Below are 18636 nucleotides of genomic sequence, written 5' to 3'. Positions count from 1 at the left end.
ACAGGACAGGCGGAAGTGAGGATGAGCCCAAATACAATAGAAAAAATACATAACTGCAGAACTATCCAATTCCCAAAGACTACATATGCTGTTTTTCCATGGAAGGGTACATTTACAGTAGAAAGTTAACTTTTTTAAAAATGGAAGTGATAATTTTGTTAGTTTATTAATTGCTTTTTACATAAGTCTCAAAGTGATTTACAATAAAAATACCGGTAACTAAAATAGGTTCAAAAGAAATACAGAGAAAATGAAGGATCAGTTTTAAAACAATATAAAATGAACACCGAAGGCAGAGATGAGTACGTAGGTGAGTTTTCCATCCAGCTGGAAAAGCTTGTTGAAACAAAAATGTCTTCAGTTGTATCTCACGATTATGATGCCCAAAAAACAGGGGCAGCGACAGCCCTCTTCTAAGTTGCTGTAGCGCAGGCTTCTTAGCATTAAACTCTCCTGCTGAATGCCCTGAGCTGCCAGGGAGGGAAGGGGAAGGTGGTCTCTCAAGATACCTTGATCACATAATGTGTATGTTATTTATTTTCTACAGTCTACCCCACATTAACAACATTAACTCCGGGCACAGACAGATGACTTTGGAACCTCTCACACACTAACAAGGTTTTTTAAAAAAATCTCTGAAGCTGTATGTAATTGTTAAATATTACCATGGGTATGCTCCTGATATTCTTCTGAAAGAATGGACTCCATTAGGAATATAAAAAGAAAACTATCTTGTTTCAGCCCAGTTCTCATAATTTTTTTTTTTTAACATTCCTGTAAGTGCTTTTATAGGTAAGTATGCAGTTCCCAATACGTTAAGGACTGTGTTCTTGCATAAGTGTCTCGCTTGTGCAGCACCTGATTATCTTGTTTTCCTTGTTTTTCTGGCCCATTTCATGCTGACAAAAGAATGGGCTGCCCATCCACACCGCCCGCCCTCCCGCCCGGCCAAAGCAGAAAACTTGCCGTTCGATCAACTGTCCTTTCAGTTGGCCACTGAGTTAAGTCTTGGCTGTGCAACATGAAGCTGAGTTTGCTCTTGTGTTTGCTTGGCAGTTTGGGATCTGGATGGGCTGTTCCAGTGGAAGACCTGGAAAAAATCAGTAAGTATTACCTTCTTGCTTGAGCAGGAATAGCTTGACAAAGCGCTGAAGTGTAGAGCATAAAGCCCACTGTCATCTCAGTACATAAATTTATATTGATGAAGTTCCATATGTTTGGGTGATGTTTTATGGCAAATAACTGTTCATATTAAATAACAGTTTATGTTCTACACTACACATATGATTTGCTTGCAAAATATTTAATCCATAATCTTTTTCTCATCATGACCTGATTCTGCTGATACTTTCAGACTTTCTCTTCCACTGTTATTGTTGTTTTCTTCCCTTGGGAGAGTCCTGTACCTTTAAAAGCTGTGTGACAAAATTCAGATACTTAAGCTTTCCCCATTATTACAACTGGACGCCCCCAAAGAGCTGAATTTCTGCTTCTCACGCAGATGTTATAAGCATAATAACTTTGCTTCAATATTTTTTTCTTGGCAACCTTACAATAAATCAATCCTTGTCCTAAGGAAATTTACTTTTATGTACGGTTCCAAGCAGCACTTCAGAAAACAAAGAATCACAACTAATAATTCAGTGGAGTTGCATTGTATATGTCTGAGAAAGAACTGAAACCTTCAAGGCTATAACTGATAATCGCCGAGAAATGACAAATGACTAGAAAGCCTCATGACATGAGTAGAAAGCTAGAAAGGACATCTGTATGTTAAAGCAATAATGGAGAAATCATTTTGTTTGTGATATATTTTCAGAGATATAAATAGAGCAACGTAAGATACATTTCATATGAAGCTGTTAGGGAAGAAACCAAAGAAGCTTTATGCTCCCTGCCACTACATCAGAGAAGCCACAATGTTAACAACATCATATTTCAGTTATTCTTGCAATGCTGTATGCAAAACATGTTTCGCTGCTGCTGTAATGCTCTCTTCAGAAAGGAAGCAGCGGGTGGCCCTGGATGGCTAAAGGGCAGACATGCTGATGGGCAGCTAATGAGTTTTTCAGGTTATTGTTTTTAGGTTGTTTGCTGAGATTAAAAAACACATTTGAATAGAGATGGATTATTATGATAAACTGATAGGGTGAAAAGCAGCTCTGCTGGCCCTCCGCCTGGGCAGACTAAAGTTTGATGTTTCCTTGCCTTACGCCAGCACCTCAGATCTGTCTCTCGGGCCCCTGGGACTCTCCCTGGCTTGTGTCCCTCCTCAGCCACCCCCTCTCTGAGAAGGCCTCATCCCTCAAGGACTCTGCTTCAAACTCTACTTCGGTGTTTTTGCCTGCCTGGAAGGTCTCCTCGGAGTATGGCAACATTCACATTCAGGGGTCACTTTTGCCCCTGGCCCTGCCTACCATTAGCATGTGGCCTCCAGAAGCCTCTCTGGAAGAGAATGTGGCCTCTGGCGGGAAAACATTCCCTACTCCTGACCTATATACACTGAAGAGCTCCAGTTCTTTGAAACTCCACCCCCATTTGTGCGTCTATCTATCTATCTATCTATCTATCTATCTATCTATCTATCTATCTATCTTTTTTGAAGGGTATAATCCTTCTAGCTATCTTTGAGTATTAAATGAGTTCTTTTTCACTAGGGAGCAGGTTAGTCTTCAGTAGCATAATTATTTCATAGAGAAAAATTTAAAACTACTCAGAGAAGGCAACTCAACTGAATGAATTAGTCTTCTTTTATTACTTAGAACCATGTGTGTGCAGTTTCTCATCACTTGAGAATGGCAGCTAAACTGAGCTGGTTCTACCAAAAAGCCCTGCATTTGAAATAAGCTGAAACCTGACTGATGGTTCATTCACACACAGCTGTCACGATTCAGGGCTGTGCTCATGAAGTGATGGACCTGCATGCCTGAGCCAGCCCATTTCAGCATCTCACTGGGCCTGCACCTGCAATTTGAAACAGCACAACACATTCAGCTATTGAATATTGTTGTGTGTGTGTGTGGAGAAAATTTGGCACATGGTATGGCATTCTGCAGGGACGTGGGTGGCGCTGTGGGTTAAATCACAGAGCCTAGGACTTGCTGATCAGGTCATCGGTGGTTTGAATCCCCGTGACGGGGTGAGCTCCCGTTGCTCAGTCCCTGCTCCTGCCAACCTAGCAGTTCGAAAGCACGTCAAAGTGCAAGTAGATAAATAGGTAGCGCTCTGGCGGGAAGGTAAACGGCGTTTCCGTGCGCTGCTCTGGTTCGCCAGAAGCGGCTTAGTCATGCTGGCCACATGATCTGGAAGCTGTACGCCGGCTCCCTCGGCCAATAAAGAGAGATGAGCACCGCAACCCCAGAGTCAGTCACGACTGGACCTAATGGTCAGGGGTCCTTTTACCTTTACCTATGGCATTCTGCAGCAGCTGCCATCAAGCATTTTGCACAACAGCTTCTGAATAGGAGCAACCTATGTCAGTGCTATAGACTTGGGACTTTCAGAAGCAGTACCACTGAAAGTTTCACAATAATTCTTGCCCCCTTCTGACTGGGAGGGGATGGAGCTGGTTTAAAAGCAGGAGCCTGCTCTGAACATAGCAATAAATGTCTGTTTATGTCTTTGCCCTGAGTGATGGCTATCTGCAAGTTTGGGGCTGTGATTCAAGCAAAGGCACTTTGAAAAGTGCTCTTTATTCAATTGACAGGGTTTGTGATAAATTAGCTATCCCATGGAACAAGACCATGATGTTACTTTTCATTTTGTTTTTCAGCATTGGATTTTTTCCCTAACAACAGCATGCTTCTAACAACCTACATGAGCACCTACTTTCTTGTCAATATCCCAAAGTGTGTTACCACCGCAAAGTTTTCTCCAGCCACAGTGAGAATAGCTGTAGCTCAACTTCCTGACTCGTCCACTTTGCCAGGTATGGGACTTATGTATGTATGTGTGTGCATGTAACATTTGATGCAGCCGTGCAGGAATGAGCGGGATCCTGCCTGAGAGATTTCGTTACTCTAATCCAGATATGGAGAACCTGTGGCCCTCTAGATCTTGTTGGGCTCCACTTCCTATCAGCCCCAGTAGGCAGGAATGATGGCCATTATAGTTCAACAACATTTGGAAGGCCAAAGGGTAGCCCCCCCTTGGTCTAATAATTGTTTCCCTTCTATTAAAAGTCTCTCATGTTTCTCCAGAGGACAAACCTCAGCATTCTACTTTGAGCAGAAGTCAGCAGCTGAGGGGATGGTCTGTTGCGGCTGTCTTCCAGAAGTGATGAACCTGCAGCTGTGTGAATTTTAAAAAAAAAATTTCCACATAGCTCCCATGCAACCCACCTCAAGGGCATTTAAATGCCGAGTGCCTGAAACATAGGGAAAAACATTAACATTCATATCCCTTTATATCCCAAGTGCTCAGTATACGATTTTCAAAACCAGGTTTTAAAACTGCAGTCCAGCCTGAGAAAGGTTAAAATAACAAGAGTCACCAGCAGATGTGACCTGAGGGGGGGGCAGATGTTTTCCTTATCCTTCTTACATCAGTCTTGTGGCACCACACAGACAAGCAAAACTTGCTGATCAAGAACTGAAGATAAAAACTACAGCATTTCTGTTCCACGTTTTACTTCATTCCTTTTCCATTAATGTACGTCTCAGCTGGACTTTCCAGTCCCAATCCCTCTTGCTTTGAAATGGCCAACAGAATACTTGGACCATTTTTCAGGGACTCTTTCATAATGTAGAGAATTAGCGACTGAGTGCTGTAATCTTTTTCTCTTTTCCTTATCTGTACATGCAATAAGAGTGCTTGAGGAAAGAAAAATACAACATATTTTATGCTTCCTTATCTGTCCATCTCACAATATTAAAACTGTAAATGAGAACGTTTTTCTGTCATTTAGCCAAGCCGTATACTTGAAACTGGGGGAATGATGGGCTCTTTGCTGCTGGAAAGGGTTCCCCAAGGATGTTATGCTATGCTGTGGCTTATTTATGTACAGTATTTTGGCCCAGAGGCACCCAAAGCGATAACCAGCATAACAGTACAAAGCGGGAGGGTGGGGAGTACAATAAATACAACTGGGTTTGATGGTTGGCCTGTAATACAAAGAAAGGTGGTCATATATTCAGGAAAATGAATAAGTTCTGGATCACGTTTTAGTCCCCTTAAGCTCTTGGGCCATGCTGTTCTGTTTGCTTGGATTTACAGATATAGAGGGACACAGAGAGGTGCAAACAATCATTCCCCCTCCATTAAGCTGAAGAATTTAGCAGAATGATGAGTCTAGTCTTCTCTCTACTTTCTTGGCTTTACATAATCCTTGAAATGTCTTTACCTGACACTACTTTGGATGACAAGAATTTGGAGCTCATGATTGCTAGTGCCTGTCCCTCAAGTGTCCCATTTTAAGCGGGACATTCCAGATCACAGAAGCCAATCCCAGCTTCTGTTTGGATCCCGGAAGCACTGGCGGAGGAAGAGGAGTGCGGGGGAGCACACTGCCCCTGGCAGCTCCATCCCGGTGGGGTGCCATCGCAGCTGACCCCCCGCTAGGTGCCACGCCCCAGCAGGTGGTATGCCATGCCCCCAGGACACATGCCATGCCCCCGCCTGCTCTCCGCCCCGCATGAAGCTCTGCCACTGCCCAGAATGTCCTGTTTTTTCATCTGGTGTGAGTCCAGAGTGCTGGACCAAAAGATGCTCACTCTGGTGCAAGTCAGCAGGGCTGTGCCACCTCTGGTGTGATCCTGCTAACGAGTGCCAGAGTGCCGGAACAGAAGAAGGTGCGTCCCTCCTGATGTCCCAATTTTGGGAACAAAAATTTGGAGGGTATGGAAATAGCATGTAGTGTTCTTTCTCATTTCTACCAGTGCAGGCTTCCAAGAAGAAGGGATTTCATTTTTCAGTGATCCATTTTTGGAAAAGGAAAGAGAGAGGCCCCTCAAATAGAGAAATCCAGCATGTCAAGAAGAAGGCTGGGCTAGCATTTTATGCATGCATAGAAATTCTTGGTTGCATATCAAAGATGCAACCCCTCACCTGCCATCTGAACAGGTGCCATCCGCGAAGAGCTGTAACATTTTCTGTTTCTAAATGCTGAAATGACTCTTTGTGCTGTACTGATGAAATATGTTTGTGATTATCATATTATGGGCTGTTCTTCATCTTTTGAAGGTGTGACAGATACTGAACAGATTGAAAATCTCCGCAAGACACCTCAAGCCACTCTTTATTTTGCTGGGGAATTCAAGAGTGTCTCCTGTGAAGTAGCCAGGGACATTGTGGTTCTGGATTTAGATAACAGCCAATATGAGCTCATGACAGTCGTGGGCTACCAGGTGGGATCAGAATTTTGCCGTCAAACTAAAGGTCCCTTCTGCAACCAAGCCCTCAAGCCATCCACATATTATAGGTAACTGTGAACACTGAAATATATGCACCTCTGACTTTTTAAAAATAATGTATATTTTGTTTACAGACCATGCACTAATTTTAGAGGCTGAACATTTGTACTTTTCAGATGGTTACTGGTGTATGCTGGGCTGCATCTAGGCAGGGGAGGAACTGAGGTTGTAGCATTCTTAAATGGAAAACAGGACACTGCAAACATCAAGCTTGTGTTTAAAATAGTTTACAATCTGCAGGAGAAAAAAGCTGTCACATGGAACCTTGCCTTTGGAATGCTCTCAGGATAGGCACACATGGAGAATTAGCATGATGATGGGGCAAAAGCTAGGCTCCCCTGGTTTTTTATATATGGAAGAAATCTTTTTATAGGGAGAAGAATTTTAATACAATCTGGAGTGGCATAGTCCAGCACAGGTTTACCACTTAAATAAAATTAGGCTGCCTTCTCCCAGGGCTTCCAGGAATGGTGTAAAAAGCTTTCTTGTTCCATTAGAATGCTTGTGGAGTAGGAGAAACTCCTCATCCTTTGCTTACCTATTAAGGATAAATCTTTTGGGTTTAACTAGTACCATACAAATGATAAGTTTGTCCTATTATGTATGAATGTGGTTGGCAATGCGTCAGTGTTGGTTTAGCAGACCAAAACTTGAATCCACTGCCTCTGGCAATAGACGAAGAGGAGTGGCATTGACCTGTTTCCTCCAGTATCCTTTTCGGGGCATTTTTTAAAAAAGAAAATTACTATATTCGTCTTCTTTCAGTATTAAATTTTTATTGGTTTTCTGATTATCCAAAATGTATGGAATCAATTACAAAACGTTTTGTTACATACCAACAAAACAGAACAAAATATAACATTTAAAATGGATCTTGAGAGAGTTTTATAAGAAAAGTAAGGTTTTCAGTATAAAATAGTAGAAGAGACAGGTTGAACCAGGTAAGCGATTTTGGTTGTTATCAATAACTTTATTATGTTTGCACACTTTTAATTATGGCCATTATTTGCACACCACCTGCATTTATTTTCCAATATAAAAGCAAAAGTACATAGTACCAGTATTCTAAAAAGGCAACATTCCCCCCAGGGCAAGACCAAATTTTAATAATAGAAGCTAAGACTATGGATTCAGCATGGTGGGTCGAGCATTCCTATTTAACATGTTAAAACATGGGGCAAAGACTACAGTGAGATTGTCTCCAGTTCTATTTTCATACTTGATATTTTAAAGTGCATATGAATTTTCCCTGGCCTTTTAATCTCTATTTTCTAGGGTGAACTTCTTTTTCTTGGATGGCAAGTCTACAATAAGAGCTCATACAGATTGGTCAACAGCAATACAGACCAAAAATGGTGAGTTTCAGAAATGAATAGATGTATCCTAGAATGTAACACATTGCCCAGTTAAAAAATATCTGTGCAGTTAAGGACAGATATGGTAGCAGAAAATATTCACCTACTTGGTATGTGAAAGATTTTGAATCTGGGTTTTCCACTGCTGCGTAACCTAAGTGGCCATTGATGTACGGATGCCACCCACCGTGTGAAAATAAAAATAGATACACTTGTGAGTTGTGAACAAGCGGAACCTTAAAGTCTAACCACTTTTATTATGACAATAGATTCCATACACTAGAGTCCACTTCACAGGTGCACATGTAGGCCAGACTAAAAATTCTTAGACTATGCCACAATACACTTTGCTTCCCCCACCACCCAAAAAACTAACACAACTTTGGAACAACTTTGCTGGGCTTAGTTTTTTCTGATATGGAGAAGTTGGTACTTGTCCTCCTGACCTCTAGTTCTCTGTGTGGAAGGAATGTTCTTTCTGTAGGAAGGAGTGTTCAGTCACATGGGACCACTCTGCCACTCTGCCACTTTGTTGATTCAATAGGAATATGTTGTGTGTATACTCGTGTTATACAAGTCCTGCCTGAATACCTCAGTGCAATATTTTTAGTTGTTATACATAAGTATAAAGTACTTCCTTAGTAGGGATATAAAATGGACTTTGACCATTTATAAATGGACTTTGACCCAATCTGTCTTGATTGCTTTAACTCATGGGTAGGCAAACTAAGGCCCGGGGGCCGGATTCAGCCCAATCGCCTTCTCAATCCGGCCCGTGGATGGTCCGGGAATCAGCTTGTTTTTACATGAGTAGAATGTGTCCTTTTATTTAAAATGCATCTCTGGGTTATTTGTGGGGCATAGGAATTCGTTCATTCCCTCCCCCCAAAAAATATAGTCTGACCCCCCACAAGATCTGAGGGACAGTGGACCAGCCCCCTGCTGAAAAAATTTGCTGACCCCTGTGTTTAATTCTTGAACCCGTTTTCCTTTTGCATTCCAGTGACAAACTATGAAACTGCTGATGTGATGTTTGAGCGAGCCGGAGGAATGATAGTAATCACCATTCTGGTCTCGGTTGGTGGGGCTGTCCTAGTGGTTGCCTTAATTGTAGCAGTAGCTCTTTCAAATAAGAAATAGAACGCCAGGCAACTCAGCACTTCCTTTCTTCTGGAACAGCGGCAACAACAGATATGAATCAACTGCAGGATTTTTCCCGAGAATCAAAGAATGTACTTTAGTGACATGTTTTCAGTCAAAGAACAAGCATTCTGAAGAACGAGAGTATCTTAAAAATGTTTTGGGGTGTTTTTGTGTGTGTGTAGAATTTAACCTACAATGACTGCAGAATTTATGCTGTTTATGTGGCCTCTTCCCGCAGTATGTTTTTAAAGTCTATATATCTGAAAATGAGATTGTGGCTCCCTGTATGTTCATTGGTGACAAACCTTTGTTGTATGATGTATGAACTGCTGCTTAGATGAGTCTGAATCATAACCATTTCAATGTCTTTAGTGTGGGGAATGGAAGTTCCAGAGAATTAAGAGGAGGGAAAACTCTTAAAGTGACACCTTTAACTGGACCAACTTCTACAAAGGTGCATATGCAAATTTTAATGCTTTATTCTTCATTATTCCTGCCTGCCTAAAAAAGAATACATCTGCAAAACCCAAAGGCTGGTGGACTTTGGTCCAATAAGGCAGCTTGGTATTTTCACATTTATACAAGTGCGCTTTTGGACAGGCTTGGTCTACTTTCTGTGCTCTGTTACTATAAAATAAAAATGATCAAACGTTGTACAGTCCTAAATGCTCCAATGTCATGTAATACAAAATGACACTCACAAAAACGCTTTTGTAATCATTGTGTCCAAATTGAAGAAATGATAAATTGTTAATCTTTGTGTCTTCTTTGTCTTTTAGTTTCTGATTGTATGCTGCTACAATGCATGCTGGTTTATAGTAGTAGTAGAAATGAATGAATGAATGAATGAATACTGCAGGGTTTATATTGCAGAATCTATGCATATCCATTCAGAAGTAAGCCCTATGGATTTCAGTCAGGCTTATTCCAAGATTGCAGTTTTAGTCCTCCTACTGGCTAAGTGTAGGTTGGGTGATTAGTGTGACAGCCCCATTTAGACCCTTCTGATCCGCTCCCAGATGTTTGAACCCCTCTTTTTCTAATCCCTTTAACATGTGAACAACTTATTGCGAAGTAGCAATACAGGAGGGTGTACCTTACTTCTTTATTGTTTACTCACATTGTATACAAAATGCTGCTGCCCTCCCAAAAGGAGGACCATGTTGAGCAAAATCAGGCGATGATATTTCCATTGTTCCTCTCATAAGGTATCAGCCTTAGTATTATCTCATCACCAAGTGCAGCTCACTGCAGCTAGACAGGCAGCTAGAATAAGGAGGAGATTCTATACAGTAGCTAAGAGCCAAACTCAGTGTGACATTGGGGATCTGCTGCATTTTTAAACAAAGCACCCCCAAAGCTGCTATTTCATAGAATCATTTATTTGTGCCTGTGTGTTTTCCCCTATAGGGCAAACAACCTGATGGTGCGATTTTAATTGGGAACATGGCACTAGGAAAGGATTAAACTTCTCCGCCAGAAGCCCTGTCCCACTTCATTTGCCCCTCTCCCCTTGACTGCTATTGAGGGAGAATAGGGAGATCTGATCTCCTCCTGACACTACCTGTACTTTTTAAAAGTCTGGAATGGATTAATCCATTTTGCATTACTTTCTATGGGAAAGCGTGCCTTGGTTTTAGAACGCTTTGGAAGTTGAATGGACTTCCAGAACGGATTAAGTTTGAGAATCAAGGTACCACTATACTTGAAATATGGGAATAGCAGCACTGAACATTTTGTTTGGTTAAAGTTTTTTAAAAAACTGCCATTCCTTTATGATTGTGGTGCCATTATAAGCAAAGGGGGAAACTGGCAGATAGCGCCACCTAGAGTAAGCCCAAAATATGGACAAATAATGTGGCAAAAATAAGTAGCGACTGGGAAATACATTTTGTTTTGTTTTGTGCTATGGACTACAGATCATAGATGGAGGCGAGGAAAGCAGGGAAGGCAAGTACAGTTACAGCTGCCAATTCTACTGCTTTCTCCAAACACCCCAGGGCTCCTTTACAGGAAAGGTGACCTAACTGGGCTCCTGACCCCCACAGGGGTGAAAGAATATAGTTGGCTAAGGGAGCCGTGGACTCAAAAAGGCTGACCTCTGCTATTGCCATTTACCAGAAAAATTAAGTTCTATTGCACTCAAGGGGACTTAATTCTGAAGAGACAGAAAATAATAATAATAATAATAATAATAATAATAATAATAATAATAATAATAATGATTTATACCCCGCCCTCCCCAGCCAAGGCCGGGCTCAGGGCGGCTAAGAAGCAATAATAAAAATAAGTTGAATGACTACAACTTAAAAACAAAATTAAAATACAACATTAAAATATTAAAATGCAGCCTCATCACAGGAGGAGAAGGGAAAGAAAAAAGAAAGAGGGAGGGAATCAAATTGGCTCCAAGCCAAAGGCCAGGCGGAACAACTCTGCCTTACAGGCCCTGCGGAAAGAAATCAGAAAAGGATGTCTTCAACTGCTGGCCAATTATGCCAAAGTGTGCCACTATTTTATGGCTGGGGTGGGTGTCAGTACTTTTCAACTGTCTCAACTCAGGTGGGTCCTGGTGTAGAAAGTTGAGAACCCCTCAAGTAAAGTCATAGCAGAGCTCACTGTGTGAGGAAAAGTGTTTATATATTGAAGAGAGACTCCTGAAACACAAGACTTCAATTTTCCCCTCCACTTTCTCTCTTTTCTTTCTTTCTCTTCCTACCGACTCACCTTTTCTTTGCTTTCTTCTTTCCCTTTCTTTGTTGTTTGGTTGTGTAGCGAGGCCCCCGGCCCCCCAGTTCCCTCTGAAATAAACACACAGACACAAATATATTGGGTTAATTGGGATAAAGTAGGCTACAACTTTATTGGTTACAGATGTGAGCGGTTTGGCTTAGGCATTTGGGTGAAGCCAGACTATATCCTGACTCCTGACCGACTGCAGAAAGTCTCTGAAGGGTCAACCACCGAGAGGGGAAGTCCTATGATATACATCAATTAAGAGCACCCCCGGGGTCACCGATGGGGCCGTGGCAGGGCCCTAGCCCAGGCTTCGGACAGGCTCCACACCCCTGGATCCCTTTAACGGGATACCCTTAATGTGAAGGGGCAAGCCAGAGGCAACAACCGCCCCTCCCATGACAAGGCTTACCCAATGCCTAGCCTTACAAAGTTGTGAAATCAAATCAAAATGTTTATTCGGCTTTACGCCCATCATAAAGCACAACACACAAAACAAATCAAATAAAACAGCGGTCTCGTACAAGCCACAAGTAATATAACACAATTCACAGCTCGCAAGGACAAATATTGGCAAATCAAAACAAAACAAAAAATTTAAGATTAAAGTTAAAAATTTAGGAACTACGCTAAAATCAATGTCTGATGTCAATATCAAAAATTCTTATAACTATCAATAATCAGCTAACATTCCATTCCGTCTCTTGTACGAGAGGACGGCTGTTAGGAATTTAGCAACCTGTAGAGTGATATAAGGATCTACATCTTGAAGAACCCAGGCAAGCTGTAGGTCTACTGGTTTGTCAGCCATAGGCTGGATTATGGAGTTTAGTATACTAGCACGAGCTGAACTGTACATAGGGCAGATAAACATAACATGATGCAAAGATTCAGATGTTTTCATTTCACAAGCACACATTGAAGGGACTTGGCCCTTAGTGAATCTATGTCTCAGCACGTTTGTTGGAAAAACATTGAACCTGGCTCTAATGAAGGCATATCGGTGAGATGCGGCTATAAGCGATGTTAAGTAGGACGGAGCACGATAGATAGGGGTTATGCCGAGATTTAACGGCGAGCAGGCTCCACCACCAGCTAAGAAATTTTGGTATAGCTCCACATCATCCAGCCTTTGATTTATACACCTTTTTGCCGCGTTTAGATCCAGTTTGAGCAATTCCGTGGGCGAGATCTCATAGGACAGCAATTTGGCATGGATTTTTCCTGACCACAAATTTGTGAAGTCATCCCGCCACATGCTTTGAATGAGATAGTGGTTCGGGAGTTTATGCCATAGGGATATCCAATAAATCAAAACTCTCCTCCATAAAACTAACTCCACTGAGGGGATCTTCATTTCTAAGCGAATAGCCGCATTACTTACGCATGTTGGTAGTTTTAAAAGTCGGCGTAAGAATTGGCTTTGAAGCGATTCTAAAGGTGAGAGGTTTGCAAAGGCAGCCCATAAAGGTGCAGCATAGGCCATTGTGGCCATCACTTTGATGCTATACACTTTCAAGGCCGCAGGGATGAATAAGGCCCCCTCAGAGTACAAAAAACGGAGGAGGGAGTGTGATAGGGCTTTTGTCTTGTTTTGAAGATATTCAACGTGCGCTTTCCACCCTAAATTATATTGAAAATAAATTCCTAAATATTTAAATTTATGTACTTGTTCGATTTTCGTGCCCTCCAATTTCCATGAATATAATTTTCGACTCCTTGAAAATATCAGTACTTTGGACTTGGTGTGGTTGATAGACAGATGATTAGAATGGCAATATGACACAAAAATCTTTAGTGCCCTCCTTAAACCCACTCTGGAGTAGGAGAGTAGTACCGCATCATCTGCATAGAGAAGTAAAGGACAACGATAATCTGCTATACGGGGGGTGTGGATAAATTTTTGTGAGTCGATTAATGGGTTCCTCATATCACTGATAAATAAGTTAAAAAGAAGAGGTGCTAAAATACAACCCTGGCGTACACCCTTATTTACTGGCACTGGGTTAGTTAGGTCTCCAGCAGGGGATATTCTTACCCTGGCCACGGACCCGGCATGAAGTTGGGAGATAAGCCACAGGAGCCTTCTATCTATTCCCCAGCAGGCAAGTTTATCCCATAGTAATTGCCTCGGAATACTATCAAACGCAGCTTTCAAATCTATGAAGGCTGCGCAAAGTTGGCCCCGTCAAGGTGTCGAGTATTTCCGGGCTAAGTGATAAAGAATAATTGCCTGGTCTGTTGTGGATCGGTTTGATCTAAATCCAGCTTGCTCATGCCCAATCAGGTCAGCCTCAACTGACCACTTCATCAACCTTGCCAGCAAAAAACGGGCATATATTTTCCCAATGGACGATAGCAGGCTGATATTCCGGTAATTCCCTGGGTCACCGGGAGGGCCTTTTTTGTAGATAGGAATTATAATGGCCTCCTTCCACGTTCCTGGTATTAAGCCCGTGGCATTTATTGCGTCAAACGTTTTAGCTAAAATCCCTGCCCACCATGTAGAATGTAACTTTATAGCCTCAACAGGGACCAAATCTGGCCCAGGGGCCTTGCCAGTTTTCAGCTCAGCTATCAATTCTAGGATTTCAGCAGGGTCGGTATTGGGCCAGACGGGAAGGGGATTAGAAGGTCTCCAGTGAGTGGCCGGAGCTTCTGCCACTGAGAAATATTTTCTCAGGAACTGCTCCCATGTAGGGGCCGGGATCACCGTTAAGGGGTATTTCGTGTTTCTTCCCTTTATTAAGGACCAAAATTTCCGGGAGTTATGAGATTTTGAGGCAGAAATTATAGTCTGCCAGCGATTTAAATGCCATTCCCGTTTGGCCGATTTCTGGGCCTGTTTGTATGCTTTTTTAGCTAGGGAATAAGATGGAGGTAAGGCCAGAGCGCCGGAAAGTTTATAGTCATTATATATTGTATGTAGATGGAGTCTGGCTAGTTTACAAGCAGAGTTGAACCAAGGGGCGCCAAATTTAAAATAATCGTTTTTAACTCCATAGCTTGGAGAAGTAAAAAAGCGAGTTAAAACTTCTATCAGGGAAGAGAAAAAATTCATACAGGTAATAGGATCACACGGGACTATTCCTATGTCCGGCTGATCACCAGGAAACTTTGCTCGGATAAAATCCGTATATCTATGGGCGAGGGCAGGGGACCATCTAATCCCCTTTATTTTAGTGGACGGCTCCACAATCACCGGGATTGGGTGGGAGCGCTCGAGCAGGTGCCAGTCAACACATAACTTGGTTGTCAGGGGAAGATGGTCACTAAACTGGGCATTATCAATTTTAAAAGAGGTGACATTCAAAAATAGATCCCGGGAAACCAATACATAGTCAAGAACACTGTTTGAATTTAACCCCAGGTGAGTGAACTCTCCTGGTATATCTGGAGGACACCTGCCATTTAATATAATTAAATTAAGGCGTAAAGCCATCTGATAAAGCATCACTCCCGCCTTATTGACTTTTACATCCTTTGATATTCTAGTGGGTTTATTAGATATTAGATCGTAGGTTTGAGCGCCGGGGTCGACCCACCATTTAGACTTTATAAGAGCCTCCCGATTAGAGGCTATCCGAGCGTTAAAATCGCCTCCGGTAATGGAGGGGACATTAGGATATTTAAGATAACAAGAAAGTAAAAAATCCTCTAGGGATTCCCATCTAGAAGTAAGATCAGCTGCTAACCCTCCCGGGGGGGAAATAGACATTTGTAACCAATAAAGAGAAGTTTCCACCAGAGATCAGTCCGGTAATAGCATAAGGCGGAAATGCGTGCACTAGTGAAAGTTTAGCCCGAAGTTTAAGGGAGATACCAATTGTAAGGCCACCTTTAGGGCGGCCACCATTCATTGACGGGCTAGCAGGCAGACATATAAACTCAAAGCCATTTAACTCAATTTCCTCCTCCACCCAAGTTTCTTGTAATAGTATGATAAGAAAGGAATTAATATATTTTTGGAATTCTGGATCTGATTTTTTACTTTTCCAGCCAGCAATGTTCCAACTTAATATTGAAGGCTGGGGTTTCCTCGTTCCTCCAATTGACTGTCATTCGGAAGGTTGGCTCAACTTTAATACGGGAAGAGGGGAGCCAATAAAGAAATCAGTTATCTTCCTCTGATGAAAAACCTCTCGTAGAGGCTGAGTGGGAGGATTTACAAGGTTGTCTGACTGTTGAACTTGGCCACTCAATCTACTAGGAGAAGGACCTTGAGCAGGGGCGGCCCCCTTTTCCAAAAGAGTTTGGAGGGCCACCCGGTGTGGTCCATCTATCTCGTCAGAAGTTTGGTCTCTCTGTAGCCTGCTACTGGTCTTTTGGGCTACTTGATTTATGTGGCCTGTTGGATCTTCAATCAGTTCCGTCACTGGTCTTGCTGTTGAATCCATAATACTCCGCAAAGAGACAAAGTTGTGACAATTGCTACAAGGCAGGCGAAAACCAAATGGCTGGTGCCAATTTGCCAAGTGGAAAAATTCCTCCCTGGCCCCCACAACCAGGTGGCCGACATTAGTCATAACAAGGCCACAGTCAAGCAACACATAAAAAAGAGGGTGGGTGGGCTGGGAGACCCGACAAGAAGGCGAATAGAGGTTGCCCCCCCCAGCTGCACTGCAGTTTAAACAGCATTGGTCACACCCCCAGCTATCCCGATTGGTCAGCCAGGGGGCGTGACGTGGCTGGGAGCCCTAATGATGTGGGTGGCATCCCTCTGCCCCCTGCTAGGTCAGAGTGAAGTCCCAGCTGCCCACCCACAACTCCACCACCCCGAGGAAGGGGAGTGGCTTTCTCGGTAGTTCTGGGCTTCAGTCTGGCATGAATGTAAGTAGAAGATATAACAAAGTAAAGGCCCCTCCAGTTGTCCGTTTATTGAACATTCCTCTTTACAAAACATGTTAACGGTGTGTTCAGGACAATGTCGTAGCTTTAAGAAATATGGTTTATTCACCTGTTTACACCTTCAGTCTGCATGGAGGGAGTCCAGATTTCAGTCTTTCTTCCCACTTCTTCTTCCCAGCAACACTTGCTGTGGAAACCAAGCCTTAGGAGGAATGGTTGAAGGAGCTGGGTATGTTTAGCCAGAAAAAGAGGAGATTGAGAGGAGATATGATAACCATCTTCAAACATCTTAAGGGCTGTCACGTGGAAGGGGGAACATGCTTGTTTTATCCTGCTCTAGACGGTAGGACTTGAACCAATGGCTTCCGACTAAACATACAGAACCAAAGGAGATTCTGACTAAACATCAGGAAGAACTTTCTGACAGTATGAGCTGTTTGACAGTGGAACTGTTTCCCTTGGGAGGTTGTTAACTCTCCTTCCTTGGAGGTTTTTAAGCAGAGGTTGGATGGCCATCTGTCAAGGATGCTTTAACTGAGATTTCTGCATTGCAGGGGGTTGGAATCATAGAATCCTAGAGTTGGAAGAGACCACAAGGGCCATCAAGTCCAACCCCCTGCCAAGCAGGAAACACCATCAGAGCACTCCTGACATATGGTTGTCAAGCCTCTGCTAGATGACCCTTGGGTCCCTTCCAACGCCACAATTCTATGATTCTGAGCCTCTCCTCCTGTCACCTCACACCCAGTGACCCTGGCAACCTTCCAAATCTCCAGTCTCTGTTCACCCCTCAGGGCAAGGAAGGAGGAAGGTTCTCTCAATGGCCCTGTATCGTTTCTCAATGGCCCTAGCTTGGCCAGGTCATTTTGCATAGGCTTTAATAAAGATTTAATTTACGAATTACAAATTTGCGAATTATTATTTTTTTACATTTACAAATTTAATAACAACAACAACAACAACATTATTATTGGTAGTAGTAGTAACCACCTCCCAAGGAAAAGCTGGCTCTGAAGGTGCCACTGTGCAATTACAAATTCCAGGGGATTAATTAGGACTATACCTGAGAGTTGGCCCCATTGAACTCAGAGGGACTTACTAGTTCTGGGTTACTTGAGCCCCACCCTCAAGTCATAAACTACTACCCCATGTTTACAAGGTTTTGTACTCTCCTATATGAGAAGCGTCGTTCTCAAAGGGTGGCGTGCTCGGCTGGCTCTCCCTGACTCTCACGTGTTTCCTAGCCAGGAGTCTCAGGCCGCAGGATTTCTCGGAGGAGAGACTTCCTTTGGGAAGGATTTGTGTTCTTCTATAGCTTTCTGGATGTCCCATGATCATATAGATTGTTGTAAACAAAATCTGCCCTTATTCCCTTATGGGCGACACAAGAGCCCTTATAGAGTCTTTTGTAGGTTCTCTATTGGTAGGAGAAGACAACAGAGGCCAACCAGAGAATATTGAGAAGCAAAGCAGCTCTTCAGCCTGATCTTTATTGATCTGTTGCAACAGGGGGCTCCCCTCACATGCAGGAAAGGAGGAGGACCCAGAACCAAGGTGTGCCCGCCCTTATATAGACATTTTTAATTGCCCGCCCTGGAGCTCAAGACCACCCCTCCATACATCATACATACATCACAGAAGGGGTGTAACCCAACACCACCCCCCACAAACCTCATACCTACCATCACAGAAATTTGAATGTTGTTGTTTTTCCTGTCTGCCAGGTTATCTGATAATGCCTTATCTGATTGCCTTTCCTGGTAGTCTGGCCATTCCTTTGAGATGGTGATTTCCCAATTCCTGAGACAATGGGAAGGTTCCCTCGCCCCCTCCCTCCTTGCAGAGAAAACATCTGGTCACTTTGGGAGTCAAAGTGGTTTCAGGGCGGTCTTCCTGTGCTGCTCCAGAAATGTGGTCCACATCTCTATATCTATCAGAGCTTAAATTTTTTATTACAATATTATAAGGTAGCTGTGTGTTGTATGTTATAAATCAAGCACTGCTCGGAGTTGCTTTTTTTTGTTTCCCACTGCAGTTCTTACCGATAAAAAAAGCGGCGTGGCGCGAGCAAGTTTTCCTTCCGAAAGGGAGGACCGCGGAGGGAAGTTTGAGGACCGCAGGCGCAAAGCGGCGCCGTTTCTGCA

At 42.9% G+C, this 18636-nt stretch overlaps 1 protein-coding gene and 1 long non-coding RNA gene across 3 annotated transcripts; one reads left to right on the top strand and one right to left on the bottom strand.

The window, feature by feature from the left end:
- The first annotated feature begins 1002 nt into the window (after positions 1-1002).
- LOC310707024 (uncharacterized protein) lies at positions 1003-9454 on the top strand. Its single transcript, XM_083503593.1, has 5 exons — positions 1003-1103; positions 3773-3928; positions 6181-6418; positions 7686-7765; positions 8769-9454. The coding sequence occupies exons 1-5, from the start codon at positions 1022-1024 to the stop codon at positions 8903-8905; spliced, it is 693 nt and encodes a 230-aa protein (XP_083359719.1). The 5' UTR covers positions 1003-1021; the 3' UTR covers positions 8906-9454.
- A 575-nt stretch (positions 9455-10029) lies between these two features.
- On the bottom strand, positions 10030-18636 carry LOC310707049. Of its 2 annotated transcripts, none has more exons than XR_014526298.1 (4): positions 18535-18636; positions 16602-16694; positions 11636-11709; positions 10030-10174 (listed from the first exon to the last, which is right to left on the bottom strand). It is a non-coding gene; the product is annotated as an uncharacterized lncRNA (long non-coding RNA). The 2 variants fall into 2 exon arrangements; XR_014526299.1 differs by lacking the exon at positions 18535-18636 and adding an exon at positions 18175-18239 and having other exon boundaries at positions 10093-10174; positions 16602-16717.

The sequence above is a fragment of the Podarcis liolepis genome (assembly GCF_965112155.1).
Source record: "Podarcis liolepis genome assembly, chromosome: 5".
In the NCBI taxonomy this organism is placed as follows: domain Eukaryota; kingdom Metazoa; phylum Chordata; class Lepidosauria; order Squamata; family Lacertidae; genus Podarcis; species Podarcis liolepis.
Note: the sequence above shows the minus strand (reverse complement) of the source record. Positions and strands in the feature narration are given on the sequence as shown.

Excerpts from the sequence above, each read along its gene's own strand:
- LOC310707024 (XM_083503593.1), top strand. The coding sequence starts at position 1,022 with ATGAAGCTGAGTTTGCTCTTGTGTTTGCTTGGCAGTTTGGGATCTGGA. Across the intron at positions 1,104-3,772 it reads GGAAGACCTGGAAAAAATCA|CATTGGATTTTTTCCCTAAC; the intron begins GTAAGTATTACC and ends TTTGTTTTTCAG. Across the intron at positions 6,419-7,685 it reads AAGCCATCCACATATTATAG|GGTGAACTTCTTTTTCTTGG; the intron begins GTAACTGTGAAC and ends TCTATTTTCTAG.